This window comes from Apteryx rowi, unplaced genomic scaffold, assembly GCF_003343035.1.
Source record: "Apteryx rowi isolate R43461 unplaced genomic scaffold, aptRow1 scaffold_99, whole genome shotgun sequence".
Classification (NCBI taxonomy): domain Eukaryota; kingdom Metazoa; phylum Chordata; class Aves; order Apterygiformes; family Apterygidae; genus Apteryx; species Apteryx rowi.
In genome coordinates this window covers 702,693-726,920 of record NW_020451304.1, presented here as the reverse complement: position 1 = coordinate 726,920, position 24,228 = coordinate 702,693, and the positions used below count along the sequence as shown (strand labels likewise).

The window sequence follows — 24,228 nt, the reverse complement described above, 5'->3', positions numbered from 1 at the left end:
TGTTATCACAGTTCTCTGCTCCTCGCTCCACCRTGTGATTTCCATTCAGCATGCTTTTGCTGCTCAGCCTCCTTTGCTAGCCTTTGGGCTTTGGTGGCTCTTTGGTGTTGGATTAAAACCCAACAGCTACCGTTGCCATCCCTTCTGTCCCCTCCCTCACCTCTGATTGCTGGGGGGGACCAGACGCCTGGGCAGTAACTTCTTCAGCTGACAGATAATATGCCCCTGCCTCTCCTTCATTTTTGCTTGGAAAGAACGAGGCAGTAGGAAAAACAGCAGTTTCACCAATTTCTTTTTTTCTGCTCAAGGTGGTTAGGGAAGCAGCAGGGAAGGAGGAGTGTGATGAGCCTCTTCCCTGGGTGCCCTGCTGGCAGCCTGCTCTGCAGCCTCAGAACTACTGAGCTCCACTTTAGTTAGACCCAATAAGGTTTTTCTTTTTCTTTTTCTTTTTCTTTTTTTTTTTATTGCTAAACTTGTCTCCAAATTAAACTTATTTTTTGTTCTTGTCAAAGCAGAGTATGTTGTTCTTGTCACCCTGTTGTCTTAATTTTAATACAGATTTTAACTGAAGGAAAGCTTGATACTGTATAATTTGCTTTATAGCAGTTATGAAGAAAACAAAATAGATCTACTGTAAAAGGACAGTCCACGCTAGCCATGTCCTTAGTTTGGAGTGGTTGCAAAGAAGCACCGAATATGGTGTAATTTGGCTGCAGACATGCTGTGCAGTAGTAATAGAAGACTGCAGTACTTTGTCTGTTGAACTGGAAGATGYAATAGGAGAAGAGATTGAGGAATTTCTTGGTTAAATGTTTCTCTGCTGACCATTTGCTGCAAGAGGTCTAGCAATGTTGTCACAGTTTTTCCAATTGCAGTTAAACACCATTAACTTGTTTTCTTTGTTTTCTTGAATAAGGAAAGCTGGGAAGCTATTGCATTAAGAGTGCATCCTAGTGCTGCAGTTAGCCAATGTGAATGACTACAGTGGTTACCTCGGCTTGCTTAATGCCTTACCTAAATGTAGCTTGGAATATCCATAACTGATTTTTTTGGATAGGGTTATGTGCTCTCTCTGAAGACAGGCRACGCAAACAAAATGGTTTTCAAGGGAGGGATTTGAATGAAGAAGACTTTTTGTTATTGCAAAAGCTTATTTAAAGGTGCATACAATTGGTATTGTATTCCTGTTTTTAAATATGATTCTGTTCTTTCTCCTGCCTCCTCTTCCTACAGAGGTTTCTTGATTGTAGTTATCCATCAGTGAGTCCTTCCTGTAGCCTGGTTTCTGCGTGGGGCTGAATGAGCTTTATTTCCAAGCCTGCGGGCAGTGCCTATCCGWCTCTTGAAGATTCGTGGCAGAATGACACAAGGCACTTTAAAAGTGGCTGGGTAGGCTTCCTGTATAGCAGTCCCAGACGAAAAACCAGATGTGGGCATAGCACGTGACACTTACCCACAAAACTAGACTGAGCATGATTTATCTTATTTTTTTGTTTTAATRGTAGATATTGCGCAATGGGGGAGACAGTTCATGTCTTCAGGAGAAAAGAAACTTCATTGCTTATTATGGGAGTGCAATTATGTAACTATATGAGCAAGTTGTTAAAGTAGCTTAATGAGAATTTGGGGAGGTTCAAAGCTTGCAGGCAGTGAAGAAGGATGCTCTCCTGGGCATCATTATTATTTATAAATAACTTAATAAAAGCACATGAACATCAGCCAAACTCTTCAGCATTTAAAAAAGGTTTTCTCTTTAAAGATAGTTTGAGCTTCATTAAAATAAAATCAGCTAGTGCTTTTCATCTCCATGTGCAATATTTAGGACTCAAAAAAGAAAAACAACCCAAAGACACTATAAAAATATTATATTAGTCTCACAAGGTTTATTTATATACTTTCCTAAAAGCTTGGTTGCTTTTAAAAAACTATTTTAATCAATAGATTTCCTGACATTTGTGACTTGTGATATTTTTATAACTCAGTATGTCTAAAATGAATTGTATTTGATTAAAAAAAAAAACACAGGCACGCACACAAAACCCAGTTTGGGGACTTGGTTTATAGCCTGCATTATCGGCTTAAATGAGCTGTAAAGCTGAACTATGGGGGTGAAATACAATGCAGACAAAGAGGCGTTAACCTTAAGAACCTCAAAACTCATTGTTTGCTTCCTGTAAAATAGGAAGGTTTTTGCATGAACTTCATACACCACCAGGAAAAAAAAAGCGGTAAGAACTATCCTAGGTCTTTATGAATGCCTGCAGAAACTAAAGAGCAAACTCTCAGAACAGGGTCGTGAGAGATTCCCTGGATACATCACCAAACAGAAAGCTAGCTGGGATTAAAACACTGCTCTGGTTCTGGGTTCTTGGCTTTACCTTAGAAACGTGCCCTTGATTTGGGGAGAGGGAGAGAGATAAAACCACACTTCAAACTTGAGCTCTGTGTTTGCTAATGAAGCTAGTTGCTCGTTTCAGAAATCAGTCAGTGATGCATGTTTTATTTGCTTTTAGCTTTTCTTTAAACTGCTTCTTAACTAGGACAGCTTCTACCTCCAAGGTCTGTATTGAAATTAGGATTTTGACAAGTACTGAGATACGTTTTACATGGGTTGATTCTGATAAAGCATGTGCATCTTTTAAASAGAACCAACAATTGTTGAGTTTTATAGAATTTCTTTTGCATAGCTTTTTAAAAATTACGAAATAGGCTCACATTTCAGAGGAGCTACCACCAATATTTGTAGTGTTCTTTATTTATCCTCGGTAGATGGTAGATCACACATCATCACAATAATAATGCGTATAGTATAAATAATTTTCCAGCTAGAGAACATGCTAATAATATCCACAGTTATGAGTTGAAAACATTTTAAAATTAAGTATCAGCCATTCAGATACTCACAGAATTATAGAAAGCATTTACAATGCAGAAATTCTCTGTAGAAATGTTTTCATGAAGTGGTCATCTTCAGGAAAAACTGGTGGCTTCCAAAGGGACATCTCTTCATGCCATTRTGATTATGGTATTCTGATCTTTCTCCTTACGAATGCTTATGTTAGACGATAAAAAAATGTTGCTTTTGATATACTGAAATATTCCTGAAGTGTACACCTGTTAGATAGACACTTAACAGTGTTAGCTGTATTTTGCAGATTAGATTTCTCAAAGTGGAGTCTGAGAATACCTTCTTAGTCTAATGTGCTATGTCATTTTTTTGTGAACATAACTGTATACTTGCTTGGTTCTTTAAGGCCAGAAGTGTTTGCTCATTATTTGCTATTGGGACCTCCAGTATAAACCTCTGTTGAATATCGTGTGATGGGAATGGAGCTGTTAAATAGTAATTATTTCCACTTTTCTCAAATATGTATATTATCTCTGGAAAGCTATCATATTCCTATATAAATAAATGTCATTCTTGAGTTTACTTTAATTGAGCCTTTGTACCAATGCAATTAGGTTCTCCTCATTCTTGGCTGCTCTAGGGTAGGCTACACAGATCTTAGTCTGTTGCTTTTCCAGGGGCTTGGTATAAAACAACGACTCATTTTTTGAGGATATTTTCTCTCAAATCCATATTGGTGAGCAGAACTAGATCCAGATTCCCACTAAAACACATCTATTTTAGCCTGAGAATATGATTTTGCTTAGAGCTTTTTAAGCCTCTTAGTTGAGCTGTCAAGTGAAAGTTGCAGAGTGCTTTTCTCTCACTTAAGAGACTTATTTGTATTAACTATCATCTCACTTTTGGAAGAATGCTGTCTTTTTTAGTCTTAGATAAAAAGACAAGCCTAAGAATGCAGTGAAATTGGGTTGGTAGAACACCATTAGAGGTCTTCATTAGTGAGTTGCATCTTGAATTTGAGTTAAATGTAGTGTGCAGTTTGCTGGATTTTTTTATATGACAGGGATCTTCTGCAAGATGAAGATTGCATTCTGTTTTCTCAGTTACTTATGAATGTATGAGACTAGTGGAATGATTTCTTCTAACTTTGCACACCAAGTCAAAAGCAACTGAGTTAGGCAGTCRTACAACCTTTTTTTTTTTACAGTACAGATACCAAGTGGCCTGTGTTTCTGGTAATTTGTGCATCTATCATGTTCAGGTGTGTGCACAACAGACCAGTACTTACAGGTTGTCTTGGTAGAGCTCCTYTTCTGTCAATTACTGTTGGATTTTGAAGGCTGTTCCTACATGTATGCACTTAGAAGTGGTGTTTGGTATGKTTTTTTTTTTTCTTGGTGAAAGGTATAATCTAAATTACTTCTTCTAGTATAAAACGTATAATGAAAACATCACCCCTACTGAATATTAACTCTGCATACAGTATGTAAAATTTGAGGAAATGCCGCTGTAGTCCATTAGTAGGTTACTGGAATTGTTCTGACAGTTGTGGTTGCTTGATAAGGACTTACAGTAAAGCCTTCCCTTTTCAGTTCATTTAACTTTGTTCCTATGGGTAATATGGAACAATTATATGGGAGGGCCAATTTATCCAGGAACTTTCACAACCATGAATAGAGRGCCTCTAGAAACTTCATTATGTGGCTACTGGTGCCATCCTGTCATTGGTTTTATGCTCTTCCTACTAGGCAACCAGCTGCTGCACTTCATTAGATGATAGGAGCTGTTTTAATTTTAAGTTTTTAACTGTGTTCTTTGGATAAACTGTGTACTGCAGATTATCAACAARCCTCTTACTTCCTTATAAATTCACTTGAAAGGAGAAATTATGGCTGTTACTCGCTCTCCTGGGACGCTCGAACATCAGACCACCCCCACCCCCCCATAGTCTTTCTGTGTGCCAAAGAGCTTTCCTGGCGAAAACCTCTTTTTGCAGAAACATTTATTTGACTCTGTTGCTAGCTCCCTATCAAGTCCATGCAGTTCAGAGGTGCAGAAAAGCATGCCTCTATGGTCTTGCATGTTTCTTCTGATGCACCAAGTATGTGTGCACCATCCGGAAAGAAATTCAACACCAAATGATGCTGCTTAAGTGCCTTTTATTCTAGATTTTAAAACTTGCTTGTACTGATTAAAAGCAAGGTGATTTAGTGCTATTGTGCTATTTTTTTCTTGCCTGATTCTGCAGCTACTCCTCATTCTTCTTGAAAGTGATTGCTGAGTGTCAGACTCCACAGTGCAGTGACCTGCAGAAATAAGCTCACTTGCACGTTTAGGGTTTGTAAGCGTGATGTTGTTAACAATCATGTTTATACTGTTTCTAATGTTTGATTGTTGCRCACATTCTGTCGTATTTCATTTTGCCTACTGGAACAGAAAGTGTGAAAACATTGCCTCCCCTTAGCTTCCAGACTTGCGCTTTAGTTAACATAGGAAGGGAAGCTGCAGAAGACAGCAGTTTGTAGGGGTATTTGAACCTTTCTCTGTCTGCTCTCAGAGTGGTTTCTGCAGGCAAGCTGTTCCTCCCTGAAAATGCCCATTTTACCTCAAGTATTTGTGGTTGACTAGCTCTTTTCAGGTCTTGCAACTCATGCTGGAAGTTTACGATGCATACTTTGTAGTCTAATATATTAGTTTTCCTTCCCATGCTGTTGCATGCAGTTCATTCACAGTAGATGCTACTTCTGCTCTTTGCTAAAAACATAGGAGTGAATTTTGTGTKGTTTGCACAGGACTATTATAAATTTTCTCTCTCTGGATGTCATATACCTTAGATGTATTTGTCTCACCATGCTCTTGTGTTGGGTCCCAGTCATGATTAGGCTTCTGCACCAATTTTTGTCTTCATTAGCTACTGTGGGAGACTGTCCAAACCAGCTAAGCAGCTCTGGTGGAATTCACTGTTTTCTTTGACGCTGAAGTCAGTCAACCTTGAGACAAGTCTTGTAAAATCTGGAAAAATATCTTGTTTGTTGTCACAGGAGAATGTGTTCTGCTTTACATTTTTCTAGTTAAGTTTTAAAGAGTTTAATGATCTTTGGGATTTTTTTAGATAAGGAAACTTGATGGCAAGAAAAAAGTCAGTTGGAGCTGGGTTTTTGTGTGTGTGCCCAGTATTTCACTTGTGATTTAGGAATGATTATGAAGATGGAAATAATTGACTGTATTAGTCTGATTTGCTTTGTCATAGACTGTRTGTTTGTATTATAGTATGAAATATGTTTTGTAATGTTGGCATTCCTTGAAGCTCTACATTGCCTGGTGATTCAGGACTGAAAATAAAAATGAGCAAATGCAAGCAGTTTGAGAGAGCTGAAACTCATTTAATTTTGCAGTCAGAGAAAGAATAAAGTGAAATAATTAGTTTTGTAATTGTTCTTTAGGATATGGGAGAGGCCCAGTCTTGATCTAAGTAATGATCAATATTACTGAATTTAAATTACTGATGTAGAGATTTGCTTTAAAAAACAAAGAAAACAGAACACTTGCTTTCGTTTTAAAAGCTTGATGTGATGGGCAGGATTCCTTTCTATCCTATAAGCATATTTCACTTAGTTTTTCCTTTGGATTAACTAACCTGTCTGCATATTTAAATGACAAACTGCACAATCTTTTCTGAAGTTACAGCAGTTGCACAGAGGCCTGATTATTTCATACACACGACTGCTGCTGCTGGATTTGTGCCATTCATTATAGCAGGCGATTGCCTCAGCATCTTTCAGCGTTCCTTTCGTATCGTATTTTTAAATGACTTTGTCGAAGTGCCATCTGTCTCGACAGGTGAAAATACATAGCTTATCGAAACAGATGGCGAATCAGATTAATATTGCCCAGAGTAATCGTTTGCTTGCTTAGATGTTCATAAGGTAATCTCCATTGGATCTGTTATCCTTGCTTGGGAAGCAGAAGAACAAAGTTACGGTATTTCATAAAGATCCCCCTTTTTTTATGCTTTGAATGTATAACTTGAGCAAGAGATTTGCAAGCTTCCCCTCTACCTGCCTCACCTTGGTAAAGCTTTGGGTCTCTGGGTGCCATTGTGCTTTATGTTCCTGGTCTGCCTTAAATCTGACTCTTATTTCCTATAGTTGCAAATTGTAAAATGATGAAGCAAGTGCCTGCTTCTCTCTGGTGGATACCACTGTAAGTAAATGTTACAGTCTGCATTTGCCAACCACTTTGAGAGACCTAAATAAGAGATGCTTTGTGAATGCACATATTGCCTTTACAAGAGCATCTAGTACCTGTTTAAACTCAACTTTTGCAAGTACTGAACTTAACAGAACTCTAAGGAATTCTAATGCACAGATTTTTACCATAAAATGTTCTTGCTCATACTGTCAAGACGAAAATTTCAGTAAACAAAATGCCTCTAAGTCACTCAGCAGCCGAGGAGCAGGGAAACACAGAGCTTCATGTCATAGTCCTTTTCCACTGGGGTTTGTACACCTGCTGGAGGTTTGCAAGAGCCTTGTCTGGAAATACAGCCAGGGCAGTCATAAGAAGATTGTTGGGGTAGGAAAAATATTCTGAAAGTTGTATGCAGTAAGTATGTATGGTTCTAGCTTWGTGGATATTTACTTAATGAGAGTATAACAGTTCACTCTGCCCTTACTTGTACATCGTTCATTCTGAAGAAAATTTGTATGCATCTCATTCTTTTAAATAGTCGGGGTGACTGCCGTTTAAGTTGAGAAGCATCAATCTTGTGACTTCAGATACGTGTTAAGTGTCTTGTGTTGGCATTTGCCTCTAATGTGCGTGCTTGTTGGTACTGAAAACTCTGTATTACTGTGTTTAAACGTATTATTAACTTCTGCCTGTCATCGTTTCACAGGTAGCTAYGTTTCAAGGGTTTTTATAGGCACGCGCGCCTGCACGCATATACGCTAATGCTGCATAATATAATTGAGACTGAACCTTTTAAACATGATACTCCTGGTATTTACTCATCTGATTACTTAATAAAACTGCCAAACTGCTGCTTTCTCTAATGTACAAAGCAGTTGGAGTCTCCACTGCAGAGTGATGAGCCAGCTTTCATGCACTGAAAACCTGAGAGAACAGATTAGTTCACCTAAGCTCTCTGAATTTATTCAACTTTCCTGTCTCCTCCGGTAAAGTAGGACTATTCTAGGAGTGTTTTGTTCTACAGAATTTTAATAAGTGTAACTTATTTCCAGCTAGGTACGTGATATCTTTTTTTTTTCCTTGTTAATAGGTAAAAAAAACACCTTTTTTTAAATGGTCTGTACTTGTGTTTTTCAGTCTGTTGCTTTCTGATGTTCTTGCAGTTTATTCTTACTATGTACTGGCCACATAAGACACCTGTTTGCTAGAGACGGTACCTGTGTATGAAAGGCACGCTCTCAGCTGAATTTTGTGCTTTTGAGAATTGATGATTCCGGAAATCTTTAATCCATTACTTTTCTGTTCCACTTGGCTTTGGGACGTTATTGATGCTATTAGATTTGAGACTGATTACACTCATTTTGTATATATAACTATGGCATTTTGTAGTTCTCTGTGCCCATGGTAATAAGTACCGCAGAGTGAGTAAAAATGGTTTTATTTTGTTAAAGCAATTTACTTGGAACGGATTTGAACGTTTGGAGTGCGCCTTTGTTTTGGGTGTGGAAAGAAGCGTTCCAGTTTTACTAATGTTTTCACAGTCTTTGCTGCCCCAGTTGAATCCCTCTCAACTTAAACTTGGGCAAAATATTTTTAGTGCTCTGTATGCTGCCTTCATATTTCAAGCCGTGGACTGCACTGAAATAGCAACTTTTATGTTTGCACTCCTCTTCACAGACAAATAGGGGCATCCTGTCAGCATCTTCTCCCTGAGCAGTTTATATATACATATAAAATATATACACACACACACACACTGCACAACTTGCTACTTTGTCATGCCTCCAGTATGAGGTGTGGGGGGATCTCCAGAATATATGTGGGCAGAAGAAATGTTCCAAATTGGGCAGCGCCTTCGGAGTCAGGCAGACTTCTGCTCTGCGCTGGGGCGGCGGCGGCGGCTGCTGCTGCTGCTGCTGCTGCTTTCCACGAGATGCTGAAACACTTGGAGCAAAGGGAGGGGAAGATGAAGATGGTTGTGCTCTTTAATGTCTTCTAATCCTTTCATTCTGACAGAATAAATCGCAGTATCCAGTACTGTGTAAGACTTTGTTCTGTCAGATCGATTTTGCTCGTTAAACTAGCAAACTCACGTTTCTCAGCTGCTCTGCAAGGGTTTGTAGTTCTGTGGGATAAACAGAACGACTGTAGAGGGGCATCATTGCTCTGCAGCGCGGGAAGCAGGGATGCGGTCACCTGTGCTGCCTGTCAGTGTTACRGCTGTGATTTGTTTGTTCTGTCCAGATGTTTTTCTGAGATTTCATAATTGGCTGTAAAAGATTGCTTGGATTTAAAACCTCTATATAACAAGTTGAGTACAGAAAAAAAATTGCTCAAGTATTTTGAGGGTTTTGTTTGTCTTCTGATCTCGCATGTCTGCTTTTTTTTTTTTTTTAATATGAAATATTCTCTCTGTGGTGCCATGTTTTAGCCTGTCTTTTCCCAGGATGCTGCATAGAAACTTGATTAATGTGTCGCAGCAGGAGGGAAGGATGTGCATGTTACCGAGACTTCTGTAACAGATGAYGTGTATTCTGTTTTTTGTAACCATCACTTAATTCTCTTTCAACTGGTATTATTATAGAAAGAGTTTGTCTTGTTAGCCACCATCAAATGGTATTTGGTAAACTAGCTCCAAAGCAATGTTTTGGGATGTTATTGTATGAAACTAAGCCTCAGCTTTTATTTTTACCCTCTTTTGGGGAGGGGGAGGGAAGAGGGGAAATGAGCAGGATTAAAGAGCAAAGAAAATGAGGTGCTTTCTTCTCCAAGGCTTCTTTCAAAACTGTCCTGGGCACCGTGTAAATCTCTGGCTCAGCTTTAATTAACCATGAATAATGGAGCCCATTCCACTCTTTTTTTTTTTTTTTTTGTCTCCATGGTCCTTTGTGTTCTCCTGAGCATCTGCTCTTGTTTACGGTTGGGAAATGCTGCTCTCACTGATTTCACATGCATTTAAAGACTCTCATTATATATTCCAAATCTGTGTAGTAGTGAAAAATGTCGGTGTCCTGAAATAAATTCTAAGGGCAAATTTGATAAAGATTATATTATGGTGTACATTGATTTAATGATCTAAAATATTCAGTGCTTGTTCCTTTTTTTAACTACAGTTTTTCTTTTGGCTTTCAGCTCAGATCGCCTGATAGAGGAGACAATAAGGTAGGAATGAGTTTACTAACTTCCATTATTTTCTGTACAATCAGTGTTTACGCTGAACTGTATCCAAAGCTATCAGACATTTTGTTTATACAATAACTGTATTGTTTACAACTCATAGGCAGTATTACAAATAAAACGAAGTGTCATTCTGTTTTCTTTTTTCTTTTTTTTGCTATTCAATATTAACATAATGGTGTTGGTTAAATATTATACTCATCCTAATTTAGAAACTTCAGGTTTCTTTTCAAAGGCAAATAGCCTCTATAAAAACAAAAAGAATGATTGAGCAGAGTGGAGCTCTGCCAGGTTGAGCTATCGAGGGCTAGTCCAGGAGTCAAGCTGTTCCTTCTCATAGTGGCACTCTTACATAGCAGGATATTCTGTAACCCTGCAGCATGTTCAGCACCCTAGTGTGCAGCTGGTACAGGTAAGGACTTAACGGCTTGAGTGGTAATGGCTGTTGTATAGTTATCTATCTTCTGGTTTTTGCATGGTTCAAATGCTTGAGTGCTGCCTTCTCAAACTGATCTAGAAATTTTAATGTTGAATCACAGCATCATAAATTACTTTTATCATGTGTGTCCTTCCCAGTCTTCCACTGAACTCTGGGGTTTTGTAAACCAATAATTCAGAGTGCCCAATTTAATGGTTTAAAATTCTAGATTATTGTTTTTAAAAAAATGAAAGCAAGATTTGATTTTAGATAATGCATGTACTGGCATGAGTGATCAAGAGGAATAATTAGAGGTGCAGCAAGGCTTTATGTCCATTAAGGGCTGGCTGTCTTAACTACATAGTGGGCTCCGTATAATTAACATGGTGGAAAAACATGTTAAGCCACACTAATGTACAGTGACAAAAAAGAAGTGTTCAGTAAAATAATGCCTGAAAACGTGGATATAATCTTACCACAGTTAGCCTCATGAACACATGAAAATACTGGCCAAACCTAGCACAGTTACTGTGAATGTTAGTTTTACTTAGGGTTCCCATCTTTTCTTATAAAAAATCCTCTCCTCCATTGCCATACTTCTAGTCCTACTTTTCTGTCTCATGAAAACACTTGACTCAACATTTGCTGAATCTGTTCTTTGCTGCCACTCTAGTAACTGGAGCATTAAAAAGCCTCTGATTTATTTTTAAGTTCAATATCCTGCAAAATGACTAATATTTTATCATGTGAGCTTTTCATCTACCCCGTTGGTTATGTGTCATCTGAGAAGTTTGGGAGTATGTCTATGCTTAATAAGCGAATATGCATGTAGATTTACCTGAGCTAGGGGATGCAGCCGTAGCAAACTGGAGCTCAGAACGGGCCAGCTGCCTGAATATTCACTCACTTTCCTAAATCAGTTTGGAGCCCACTCGAAAGCTCCGTGGTGTCACGGCCACTTTGTCATCAGTGGGTGTCCTGGCTAGTTTCAAACTGCTTTGAGTTATGTTTGCATGAGTCGCGCTCCCGTCGACTACCGATTGACTGTCTGTATAGTGACTGCTTCACATGCAAGAGTTCCTACAACATGATTCGGTCCTGAGTTCCTTGGTGCTGTTTAGTGAAAATACTCCTTTTGTTAACAGTTGAACTTCAATTTCTGCACTCCATATTGCACCATTTATTAATTCCGCATTGTAGTTGCCAAAAAGGTTCTGTATTTCATTCTGTAGGAAAAGGTTTGTTTGGTAGATATAAGCATTTAGCAGGACATGTAGTTTAATTTATATCACTTTATATCATCTTAATTCAATTCAGTCTCTGTTGAAGCCAGGGTGAAGTTTGTTTTACTCCTTTCCTTGTCATACCCAGTAATTGCAAGCATTTGGGTATGTTATTAATTGGTGGTAAACCCTGTTGCTTTTTAAGTGTATTTCCCAAATAGATTTTTGTCCAGCTTTTGATTAGTCTTATCTATTGATAACCAAATAAAAGATAGAATTGTGTAGGGGAAGCTGTTCTAACACAGATTCCTAGAGTGAAGTGAGATATAATTAGCGTATTCTGGCTGCTAATATTATTCTGTCTTCAAGGGTTACATCTGCTATAGTTCATTACTCATATTATTTGGGTGCAATTCAGGAATTCGAGATCACTATTTCTTTATTTTTAAGAGTTGTTTTTAAGCAGCCGTTACAAACACTGGGAAGTGTTATTGTGTGATGGCAGAGGCTTTTGCTGACAAGCTGTGTACAGGTGACCCCTTTCCCGGTGCTACTTGTGAAAGCCTTGCTCAGGCTCTCTGTAGAGAAGAGGAGAACTGAAGCACAGAGACTGACTTTCCCTGTATATGGTTCCTCCGCAGGAGCAAACATTCTTACGAGAGGTTGTATGGACACATAAGGTTGTTCAGTAACTCAGCTAATGAGCAGGGCTGTCATTCCAGGTGTTTTGTTAGTACTAAACTTTTAATCAAATTTTAAATGAATTATGTGACATGGATTCTTACTGCAGCATATTTCTTCCCAGAAAGGAGTGGGATGTGATACTTTGTACTGCAGTTCTTCTGGAACAGTGCTCACTTGCCTTGGACATATTTAAATATAAGCATAGATTTTTGCTTAATGTGTTTAGTGTTCTCGGGTTTTCATTTTGAAACATTATCACTTTCTCAAAATAGCAAATGATTTATTTTTTGTTTTCCAACAGCTTTTATTTTGCAAAAAATTTTTTTATTATTTTTGCATATACAATGTGACCAGCTCTCACGATTTTATTGTGATACCGTTTCTGATGCCTGATTCAGGCAATTGTGCCAAACAACGCACTGTTGCTGCTTTTGTAAATAAATAAATAAATAAAAGAGAGATAGCTGAAGGATGCTCTGCCCCTGGTTCTAGGGAAGACTCCAGGAACAGCTCTGCGGACACTGGAGCTCTAGTTCTGGGTCTCACAGCCTTAGTGGCAGAGGAGGCCAGGAGTCCCCTGCTTTGCCAGTGAGCCTTCATCGCTGTTTTTTTATTAAGAGTTTGGGCTAGTCCACTGCAGCGGCAGGAGGGTTGTACTGTCGAGCACAGCTCCTATGTTCAGTACCACAGAGCACTCAAACAGGAGAGGAGGAGGAGGAGATTGTGATGACCAGCAACCTATGGAGGGGAGCTTTGACAATGAGAAGGCAGACCAAAACGCTAGATTTAATAAAAAAAATAATAATCTCATTATATTTTGGGGGAATTTCTTTAGGTAATAATTTGGATCTAATAAAAAGGAAAATTTCACTTACATTAAATCTCAACTTTGCCGAATATAATGCATAAAAGGTTTGTATATTAGATTTTGAGTCTCAGCTGTTCCTGAAGAGCCCTGCCAGAGCATCATGGCAAAATCACTTGCATTTCTGTGGCAGTGTTCCTTTTCTTTTCATCTTAGGTTTTCTCAAAAGACAAAATAATCTTGAAAGATTATATACAAACATACGTTTATATACGTATATATATATGCATACACAAAAAGTAAGTGATCTAATCAGAATTACTACAAATTGAAAACTAGAGCTTGCATTTTTATGCAGAGTCATAGAGCCCATCCCTTACTCATAGATGTTGTCATGAATTTAAATGAAGTGAGTGAGCAAGTATGATTCATGGAGTACAGAATGAGGCAGAAGTTCCAGTAATACATGAATTATCTGATTTTAAAAAACTGTCTTGTTCCTTTAGAGCTTTGTTTTAATTCTTCATCAAGGTAGATTTGACTGAGCCATCTCAAAGGATGCGGCAAGGAGTCAACTTTTTGGTGTGTTTTTCTTGATAATATACTGTGTATATATAAGGTTGCTACGTGGGGTAGAAATACCCAACAGCTTAAATATTGGTCTAGGTAAAGCAGGATTAAATGTGTAGCTCTGAATGCTAGATTAATTTGACTTCAGTGATGGCTGGAAATGGTTATTTCTCTATACATATTTTTCATGCTAGTGAAAAATGCAAACTCTGTACAAATATCAGTTTTATTTTTGAAGACAAATTTGGCTGCTCACATACCCACAGCACTATCAAACGTTAAAGGATAAACTTGAAATGTCACAGAAATTTTGAGGAAAAATGCTTTCCAGCACACAAATTTGGAATGCTCCTACTAATCTGTAGAAGAGATGGATGGCTTAGTGGCTGGGACCTGAGACCTACCCAGATGAGATTGCTCCAGTCATGCAGCAATCATTAATGCTGTGCTGGAGCAATGCTTTAGTATTAAATACAGATGTCAGAATACCACTGGCTTTTAGGAACTTGGTTTACACCCAGCTGTAGTAGTTTAATCCAGTGCTGCACTGAGAATAGTTCATGCTGTTTTCTAATTGAAATGTTAAATCGGGGTCATCTTGGAATTGCTTAGCACTGATACAAATGGTCAGAATTACACATAAGCTGATTTTTGATCACAGGATAGAAAGCAAAATGTGCAGAGAGTTGGAATTTGGAATTTCTTACACTTTCTGAACACATTTGAAATTATTAATAGTTTATAAACACTTTTGTGCATGCGGATAAACTGGAAGTCCTGACTGCCATGTAGTTTGTAATGTAGAACTAGTAGAGGAAAAGTTGTCTGTGTACACACTTAAATATAAATTAAGTCAGCAGGAGAACCTAATAATGACAGCTCAGATTATTGCATAATCAAAATTTCCTTATCTTCCTTTTTCCTAAATTTTTCATTGCTAAATGGAGATTAACATTGGAAGTGCTGTTATGAACACTGTGGCACGGAGATATGTTTTAAGTAATTAGGTCAGCATTAGAGTTTTTATTTATTTATTTATTTATTTATTTTACTCATTCAACTCTTGGAACATGAACTAGCAGAAATTAATCATCATTGGTAATCACCAGTCAAAAACAAACGAGGAACTAAACTTTTCCTATGCAGTGAGGAGTTTGGGAGAATAGATCAATATCCATGATCAGTTAATCTTGGAGAGCACCTTGTCAAGGCATCATTATTACCTTGAGAAAAGGAGAACGCTCTTAACAGTGGGGTTTTCTGTGTTACGCTGCTTGAATGTTTTAATAATGTGGGGTCTTCCACAGGTAGAAAATAGATTCTGGTAACTAAAAAGCATTTCATCCTTCTGTGATAAATGTTGAGTAGAATTTTTGAAATGTAAATAAACAGTATTCTTGATCTAGGGAGATTACTGTGTCAGAATAACTAAATGGGGCCAGTAGTGTGAAAGAGAAGAATATGATTGATTAAAAAGCATCAGTTGGTGAGGAAAAGGTAGCAGTAAGTTAATGAGCATGTGTTAGACGTGGGATTGAAACTAGAACTGTATAAGGAAAGATATGAGGAATATGAGCCACAATACTTGAGACTTTATAAGGCCAATTTAGGGGACTAGTTCCCAAGAGCTATTTTTCTATTTTTGGTAGTGCTTAAATTTAACAGTCTCAGATTTACAAAGATAAAGGCTTAGGTAAACCAGCTCATGTTTTGAATAATCAAAGAAAAGTACTTTCTGTTTGAATTTTGACTCTTGATGGTAGCTTGAAGCCAGTTCAATTCTTGTTTATGAGTGCCATCATGACATTTCATTACCAGGCCATATGCTAGTAAAACTTAAAAATGTCAATCCCCACAATTTTTTTTCCTGAGAGCACTTCAGTAAAACCTATCCCCTTGAGATAAAATTTTCAAAATACAGAGTAAAATAAATAAAGAAATTTCCAATCTTGTAATCTGTAAACCTAAAAAATTATATCATGCCTTTTTATATGGTGTGGACAGTTTACTCATCAGATGTTAAAGCAGCAGCTCTGTATTCCATGGTAATCTCTAATAATTATTTCCCAAAGGCATTTTGGAGGTGTCTCAGCAACACTTTATGTCCTGGCAATCGTCTTGTGTTTTCACTTTAATGGACTCCTTAATGAGTCATTGGATGCATCTTATGAAAACATGTGGTTTAATTCAGGAGTGATTTGAGAGATGCTGTATTCAGATTTCACCCGGACAGATATCAAATCAGGGTGGAGGTGTAAAATAAGAAGCTCTAATTATTGAGCAGACTTTCTTGTGTGCAGCTGTGAAACCTTACTTGTTTTTCCAACTCATTACCTAGTAATTCAAAATTCCCCTGTGCTTTTCTCAATGGCAAACCTAATGTTTTTGTGGGGTTGTTGTTTTTCACTTTAGAAAAGTAAAGAATAAAACCTGTGTGCTGAGTTGCAAATGTATATAATCTCTCAAATGCTGTGTCTTCTCACATATGATACTATTTGCACATACTGTTCTAATTTTGCAGCCCCTTTTTCAGCCTTAGGTTGTAACTGCTTTTCCATATCTGTATACAGCTGTTTTTTCCCTGCTGAGAACTTTGGTTAATGCCTCCATTACATGCTTTTCTCTGTACTCTCATGTAGAGCAGGGCTCAGCAATGATGCTATTCTTTATTTCTCTTGTAATCTAATTTTTACTTTCTTTTTTCGTAATTTTAGTCCTGAAAAGGATTTCCCCTATAATTGAATAAATCATTTGCATTTCTGAGCCAGATGAGTTCAGATGCCACAGAAACGAGCACACACAATTTGATGAGTAACAGTACTTGCACAATTTAAGAAGAGCAGCTTCGTAGACTTTCTTCTACTCTTTTTGCAGATGTGAAGAGTGTTGGTTAACTGATTCAGGCAATCTCTTTATAAATACGCTATGTTAAGATTATATATGGCAATGGCATTAATTTGCTTTACTTTGTGTCAGAATAACTTGCATTTGTGTAGCTCCTTTTATTTCAGGTTATCTGTAAACCATATAGAAATGCAACAGGCACCTCTGGAGATGACGTGATAGCTGATGATAGTGCAAAGCAGCGCTACAGAACACGTTAGTTTAGGAAACTGAGAAATTTAAAGTGGGCAGAACAAAATCACATTATCCTCAGTTAAATTTGGCCAGGAAGTTGGGGTTAATGTGTCCCGTCTTTGTTTCCCTTCATAAAAAGGCCTTCAGTGGTCTGATGATCAGAATCTTAGTACACTTAAAATAACGTATGGATCTGCTCTGTCAATGAATGTTTTTCTATTTAAAAGAATTCATTGTAATGAGCTTTTGGAAGAGAGGTCTTTCCTGTGACCTGAAAGCTATGGGACCCATGCATTGGCCCTTCTGTCACCTGTCCTGTGTCTTTGTGATTAACTTGTCTTGCTTTCCAAGGCATTCTGCTACTGCTAAAACCAAAACCATACTGCTTTTGTTTGTGATGCTTTGACCTTCAATCTGTGAGCTCTCAGTTTATTATGGGCAAAAGCAGAGTTGGAAAAGGCAGCATCCACCTAAAGAGATGGCACCAGGTGAGTTGTGGGTTTGGGTTTGGTTTGGTTGGTTGGTTTTGTTTGTTTTTAGAGGAGTTTGCTAGGCCCATTATAGGAAGGATGAAGATACTTTTACAAGAGCTGCTTGAGATGGAGTAGGCAGATGCAATGTGAGGGAGCCCAAAGGAACTTGCTGCTCTAGAAATGTTCTAGAGATCATTGATCCAGTCTCTTTTCTTCAGTTAGATGCCTGTGAATTGTGATCCTGGCCTTTTGCTACAGGTCTGGAAGGACACTTCTTAGGCTTGGCTTGTCTGTTTTGTTTTGCTGGCTATTTTTACACTGCTGGTTGTAGCGTTCTAGTAGAGACGCTAGTGATACTTCAGATGATCCAGAGCAGCTTATGTTGGGCTTGCATAGTGAGTTTCTGTGCTTTATATCTGCCCCTCTTTAGAAATAATGCTCACATTATTAGCTGTGATTTTGTGTCATGTTTGTGTACAGACACTGAGGGTGAGCAAAGGTAAAATGCTCTTGAAAATTTGGTTATCTGTATTGGGTAAAAGATATTTTTTCTATCTGTTTGATTTCCTCAGAAATTGCAGGCTGTAGTTGCCCTGTGCTCACTCATATTTATCTCTGTTGTATTGTTACACTTTCACTTGCCCTTGTGTTCTTCCAGAACAGTTTCCCTCCATATTTAAGGCTTAAGATATCCAAGAACTTGTTTTAATCTTTTTTATTCATGTAGGTATAGTCAATAGCAATATAGGTATCATTTTCTGAGCTATTATCCAGCCAGGTCGTATTTATGTCCTAATTTGTTTATTCTTGCAATGCATGCCGGCCAAGGAGAACAGTATTTGTCAAACCATTCCTTCTTAAGCACCATGTCTGCAGAGCCTAAACTTTTATATATTCTTTTTCTAGATGTAAATCAGTCTGTGCAGCTTGTCTTGACAAAACTATTGCATTCAAAGTAGCTAAATAAAATGTTAGCTGGGGCTATAAGTAGTAGCCTGCCCTTTCAGTTTCCTTTTTATATCTGGTTTTTTTATGGGCTGAAGAGAAATGTCAGGTAGGGGGAAAAAAAAATCAATATTCTTAAAATTTTTGTCAACTCAGTAATTCTTTAAAATCTTCGTTTAAATATGATATTAAGAGCACAGCTTTTTTTTTCCAATGTCCAGAATGTATTAAATTTGAAATGGAAATATTTTATATTCATCTCTATTGCATTCTTACGTTTGGATAAAGTACATACAGCTAGACCATGTATTATTAAAGAAGCAGTGTGTAAAAATTATATAGCCATGGATGACATTCTTAATTAGGACCAAAGTTCAAAAATTTGTTTTTCCTGGGCTGTGATGGAGGTACCATTTGACATGGCCGTTTGACCTTATACAACAGCTCCCTCAACTCCAGCTTGTGGAAAGCAGTCAGACTGGGCTTGCTGGGAGGCAACGTTAATGGAAGAGAATCCCAAATTTATTTGGAATTGGAGGACAGTACTGATCCTGAATCAAGTAGATCACAACAGTTTGTTGTCTTTAAAGACCTGGGGATTGTATGTCCCAGCTTGGTTGTTCAGAAACCTTGTGTGTAGGGCTCCGTGAGCTGTGTCACATGCTTGTGAAGGGGTCCTCTGTGATTAAATAAACTTCTGAATTTAGAATTTATGCCCAAAGAGAGCCTTTAGGTTTGTTTGTAATGTTATCTTGGTTTTTGATGGGACTGGGGGGAGGGGGTGATGCCAGAAACATGCCTGCTTCAAGAAATTGCATTTTTTTTTCCGTTGTTAATGGTTATATAGAAAGAGAAATCGTTTAGGAGTAATGGATGGAGATTAATGGAAAAATGTGGTTTCATTCATATTGCTTCACCTCATTCATTGTTTTCTCAAGAAGCGTTGCCTGCTTGCTTTCCCATTGTTTTAGCTGTAGATTATTCTTAGCACCAGCAACCTGATCCACTCTTTTTCCTTCTCCAGCATTGCCATGGCAACTAAAGAAAATATGACTTCGCAGAGAGGGATGTTGAAGTCAATACAAAGCAAAATGAATACCTTGGCTAGTATCCTTTCCTAAAGATTGTGCTGCCAGTGTGTAAGAGAAGCTATAGTAAGGTTTTCCAGTCTGTCATTTGGGGATCAAAACGTTTTGCAGTGCCGCTCACTGTTTCACCGACAGTGGCCTTGTCACCAGTGACTAAGAGCACATTTTTTTCCCAGTCTCACTTTGTTAATGTGACTGAAGCATCTTAATGACAAACATGGTGAACAGGTTCTTTTTACTCCACTTTGAATGCTACATATGTCAGTGTTTAATTTTCATGTAGTGATCTGCAACAGCATTTAAAGGTATTCCCGGCTACCTGTTTTCTTAAAAGTGTAATTGCATTTTACTTTCTACTTGCTTTTTACTTTCAAGGTTGTCCAGAGCTGAAGCTTGGCATAGATTGCTTGTTGTTATTGTACAGCTAAGTGTTTTCATGACCTGAAGATCCTCTTGTCTGACGCAGGCTTCTAGATTTTTAAGGTTTTGGTTTGTTAGTCTCTCTCTCGTATTTTGTGCTCCTGGCTAAGGAGCGTGCTGGATTGTCAGGTCATGCGTGTTTGTCATTTTCCCACTTGCTTCTTCCTTTCTACCGTGAGGGTCCAAAGAACAACATTTGTATCATTTGATTAGACAGATTGCATCCTAAAGAGATGAGAGATGTGGCTGGGTGAGCCATAAATTTCATTACAGTTCTTAGCAACTGGCAAGAACAAAAGAAATTCAATAAGCTTTGGCCTTAAAAGATTCTTGGGTCAAAAGATATGAAGCTCAGGAGCTTATTATCTTGTAGCCCATTGTATTTTTGTACATTAAAAGATAGTTTGACGTTTTTATGATTTTACAATAGGAGCGTTTTTTCCTTGTATGATACGCAGGGAACAGTCCAGATTCATGAAAAGCGTGTATTTTCTCTATAAAATGCTTTCGGTTTTTCCCTTCACCATTAGCAGAGTTCCATTAAATAAGTTCCACAGATGTTTTATATAGCTGTCCAATTTTTTTCATTCTCATTTAAACACAATTATTAAAAATAATTAAGCTCCACATATTGAGGATCTGGTAATTGGGGCACTGGTAGTTTAGGTGATTAAATCTGGGATTCTGTGTGAACATGAGTTCTAAGCTGTTCTGTTATCCCTTTTCTCTTGCTGTCTTTTATTAGTGAAGTACAATTGTAACCCTACTAACTCACCATTAGGCTTTTGTATTGCATCTGTTTTCTCTAGCTTGGGAGTAGTTTCCCTTTTCTTGCAGTATTGCTGACTTTCACATGCTGAATTAGGGGGCTCATTAACGAAGACCCTATCTGCTGGTATGACCTTAACTCAGATTCCTTCAAGATCGGTTTCCTGCAGTGAACAGCCTGATTCAAAGGATCAACCTTCGGAAACGACGAGATTCTCTCATCTTGGGTGGCGTTATTGGCGTCTGTACCATCTTATTGCTGCTGTATGCTTTTCATTGATGGATGTTCCCCATGGACTCTGCTAACCTCATCACCACCATCCCTCCCCCCCAGTCAAGGAAAAGTGAGTGGGGGAAGAGACAGACTTTAAACAGCCTGCTCTTTATGGCTGGGAGTATCAGCATGACGTCTAGAGTTTACGGTGGTAGACTGTGACACTGGTTTGGGGTTGAAGCTGCAGTGTTTCTCCTTCCCTGCCATACATCTTCCTTTGGTTAAATTTTGCAAAAGTGATTTTTGTGTTTAATTCCCTTTCTCACTGCAAGGTAAGTGAATATGTTACGCTTTTCAGTACCAATAGAACAGCTTCCATGCTTGGTGACGATGGGGAGGTCGGTGTTAGCTGAGAAGTGGGAAGCCTGTTTTCCCTGAAGGCCAAGCACAGCACTGAACACTTGCCCTATGAGAAGGATATTGCAGCTTTAAGCCGTCAGGTTGGTTTACTACTAAATACATGTTCTGTGATTCTTTTTAACTCACGGCTGAGATACTAGTCATTTCTGAATAACTTGTGCTGTGAAAACTGCTTCACACAAATTTCTCAAAGAAAGAAGGATTGTTCAGTTCACTTTTTGCACAGAATATGAATAAACTACCCTCTGAGGAACATTTATAAGGTTTCTTGTGGCTTTAAAGGGACTAACAAGTCCCCCTTTGTAAAATAAAGGGAGCACAGCATTCTAGCAGCTGTTTACCATAGTGTTCAGTCATCTGAAAAGTGACCAAATGTGAGTTCACCTAAAAGTAATCTTTTCGGTGTAAATACTCTGATTTTGGCTGACATCATAAAAGTCTTTATAAAGACATAATAAACAGTTTGAAAAGTCTATATTGTAATTCAGATAAAGTTATTCTAATAGCATTAATATTTTTACACTGTAAGTAGGATATAATCTAAGCTGTCAATTGGAAATGGATAATATGATGGTTATACCTGATGGCAAATGTATCTGTGTGCAAAAATTTTGGATATAATCCCTCGAAGTAAAGAGTTGAATGTATGAATGGCTAAATAGTCAAACAAGTTTTATTTACACTTATCTTGGGGAGGGGGACGATGACTCTTTTTTTCTTGTCCAGACATACAACATGAATCCTGTTGCGTTTGTGTCTCTAAACAAAGATTAACTTCGGGAATGGCTTTGATATTGCAGATTCACAAATTACAGATTTTTCTGCTCTTTCAACTGCTTTTCCGTCTGTCGCATCATAACCTAGTAAATTCAAACTGAGGCACTATCTTCTAAGAACTTGATTAAATCTTTTTTTTTCCACAATCAATTTACAGTGCTCCTAGCAGATTCCATGTATGCCATTACCGCCAAGCGCTGGACACTATCCAGGTTCTGGAGACAGTCCCTGTTCTGCAACACAGTCCAGCAGGACAGTCACAATTTTATTACTGCTTTTTATAGTGTCTGTGCAGTACCCTGTTGGAAGGAGTAGCGACTTGTGCCTGTGTAGTGTGCAGAACTACACTGTCACACATAAAACACTCACATGGACTTGAAGGTTTGTTTGCAGAATAATAACTTTGTGCTAAAAAGACTACAAAGACGTGTAATTGGTCATCTTGTCTTTGGTTTTAGAAAGCATTTGAAATTAATACATGTAAAATTATGGGGCTTGTATTTTAAATAAAGGATAGTCATCTGGTTGATTTGGAGATGTTCCTGGTTTGAAATAAAGTGTTCATTAAAGGGGTTCATGAAAAACGTTGATGGATAAAGGAAGTTTATTAATTAATCTGTGTTTTGGGAAATCAAACCTCTTCTCCCCTGATTTCTTTTCTTTTCTTTCTTTTTTTTTTTTTTTCCAAAGGACCCTGATTGGCAGTTGTGCTTCTGTTTAGGATTTGTAGGATTTGATTGCTATATAGTTGGCAATATAAGATCTGCAGTATCATAAATTCATTTATTTAATCTTATAACCAGTCTTTTTACTGGATTTAATTGATTATTTGGTGCATATATTTAATCTTATTGTGCAAAAAAGCTGCTATGGAAAATATGTAGATTATAATGAATATGTCAACATAATTGATTTTTTATGTTATGGAGGAACTGATATATTTTAGTATAAAAGCAGAAATATGCCGAATTATCTCTGATAAAGCTTTATTGGAAATGGTTTCAGTGTTGGCAACCCCTCTGTGGTTTATTTGTGTTGGTATTGAAACAGAGTTTTGTGTTGGAAAATACATTTAATTAACCTTGTAATCACCCCTTCATCGTCTTGTTGTAGTCTTCTAACAATGTTTGGCATTCTCCATTGCTCTCTGAAGTGATGTGCTTGCAGAGAGCCAAGGGAAAGACTGCTAGTTCTCCTGCATGTCTCTAACAATGTGGATCTATAGTTAAGGCAATGGACAGGAAAATGAAAACAGTGGATTTTAGTATTTAATCCCAAATCCTCAAATATCGTTTTCTTCTTTGCAGCTTGTTTGTATGTCTCCTGTTGCTAAATATGTTCTCTTAGGGGATTTTTTTGTTCTGTGTGGTTCCTCTTGCTCTAAGAAAAAAACATGTTTAATGAATCCCCCTTTTTGCCATTGCTGGCAGTGTTGGAGGTTTGTACCTCAACCAAAGAGAGTTGTGCTAAGAAAATTGTCTCTAAGCCATAGAAATGAAGTGAGTAAATCCAGAATGTTTCTACAAATCTCCTCTCTCCCAGAAATGTCCTGTTACAAGAACAGGGTGTATCATTTTCCCCCTGCCCCCATCCCCTTTTAGAATTTCTACTTTATTCTTACCAGTACACGAGCACCTACTTTAAAGGCTTCCAACAACCTGCCAGCTAAGCATTTGAACACGAGGGATCCTACTGATACCTTTTGGTCCCATGCTTCAAATGAACACTTCAATATTTTCACCTTGCTTTTTAGACTATTTTTTCTTTGTGTTTATCTGAACTTCAAGATCTGGTTGCTGGAGCAGAGGGATGGTATTCTGCCAACATCTGGTGCTGCGTGTGCAGTCAATGGTGAGCGTTGCTGCGGCCGTATCCCAGACGGCAGCCGTAACTTATCCCTAGCCCTTCACTGGCGTGTGCGAGCAACGATGGAGTAAGGACTTTGCCAGCTTGTAGGTCTCTGGGACCAACCAGTGTGGTGCTGCTGGTAGTTTCGGAGGTTGTCCCTCCTGGGAAAGCACAACATTTCTCTTAATCAGTATTGAGTTCAGAAGCTGTTGGATATCAAATTGTGGTGTAAATTCCTACAGGCTTCATTACACTGACCAATCAACTAGTATTTTTCTTTT

The 24,228-nt window shown here is 38.0% G+C and overlaps 1 protein-coding gene across 1 annotated transcript in view; it reads left to right on the top strand.

Annotated features, from left to right (window-relative positions):
* GOSR1 (golgi SNAP receptor complex member 1) overlaps nucleotides 1-22,628 on the top strand; it is a gene marked incomplete at its 5' end in the record, with an annotated part of 32,903 nt that extends 10,275 nt beyond the window's left edge. The window contains 3 exons of the mRNA XM_026055307.1: nucleotides 10,172-10,201; nucleotides 19,437-19,519; nucleotides 20,844-22,628. Of these exons, the coding sequence (XP_025911092.1) occupies nucleotides 10,172-10,201; nucleotides 19,437-19,519; nucleotides 20,844-20,968 (238 nt within the window). The remainder of the gene's footprint in view (nucleotides 1-10,171; nucleotides 10,202-19,436; nucleotides 19,520-20,843) is intronic.
* Between the last annotated feature and the right edge of the window lie 1,600 nt (nucleotides 22,629-24,228).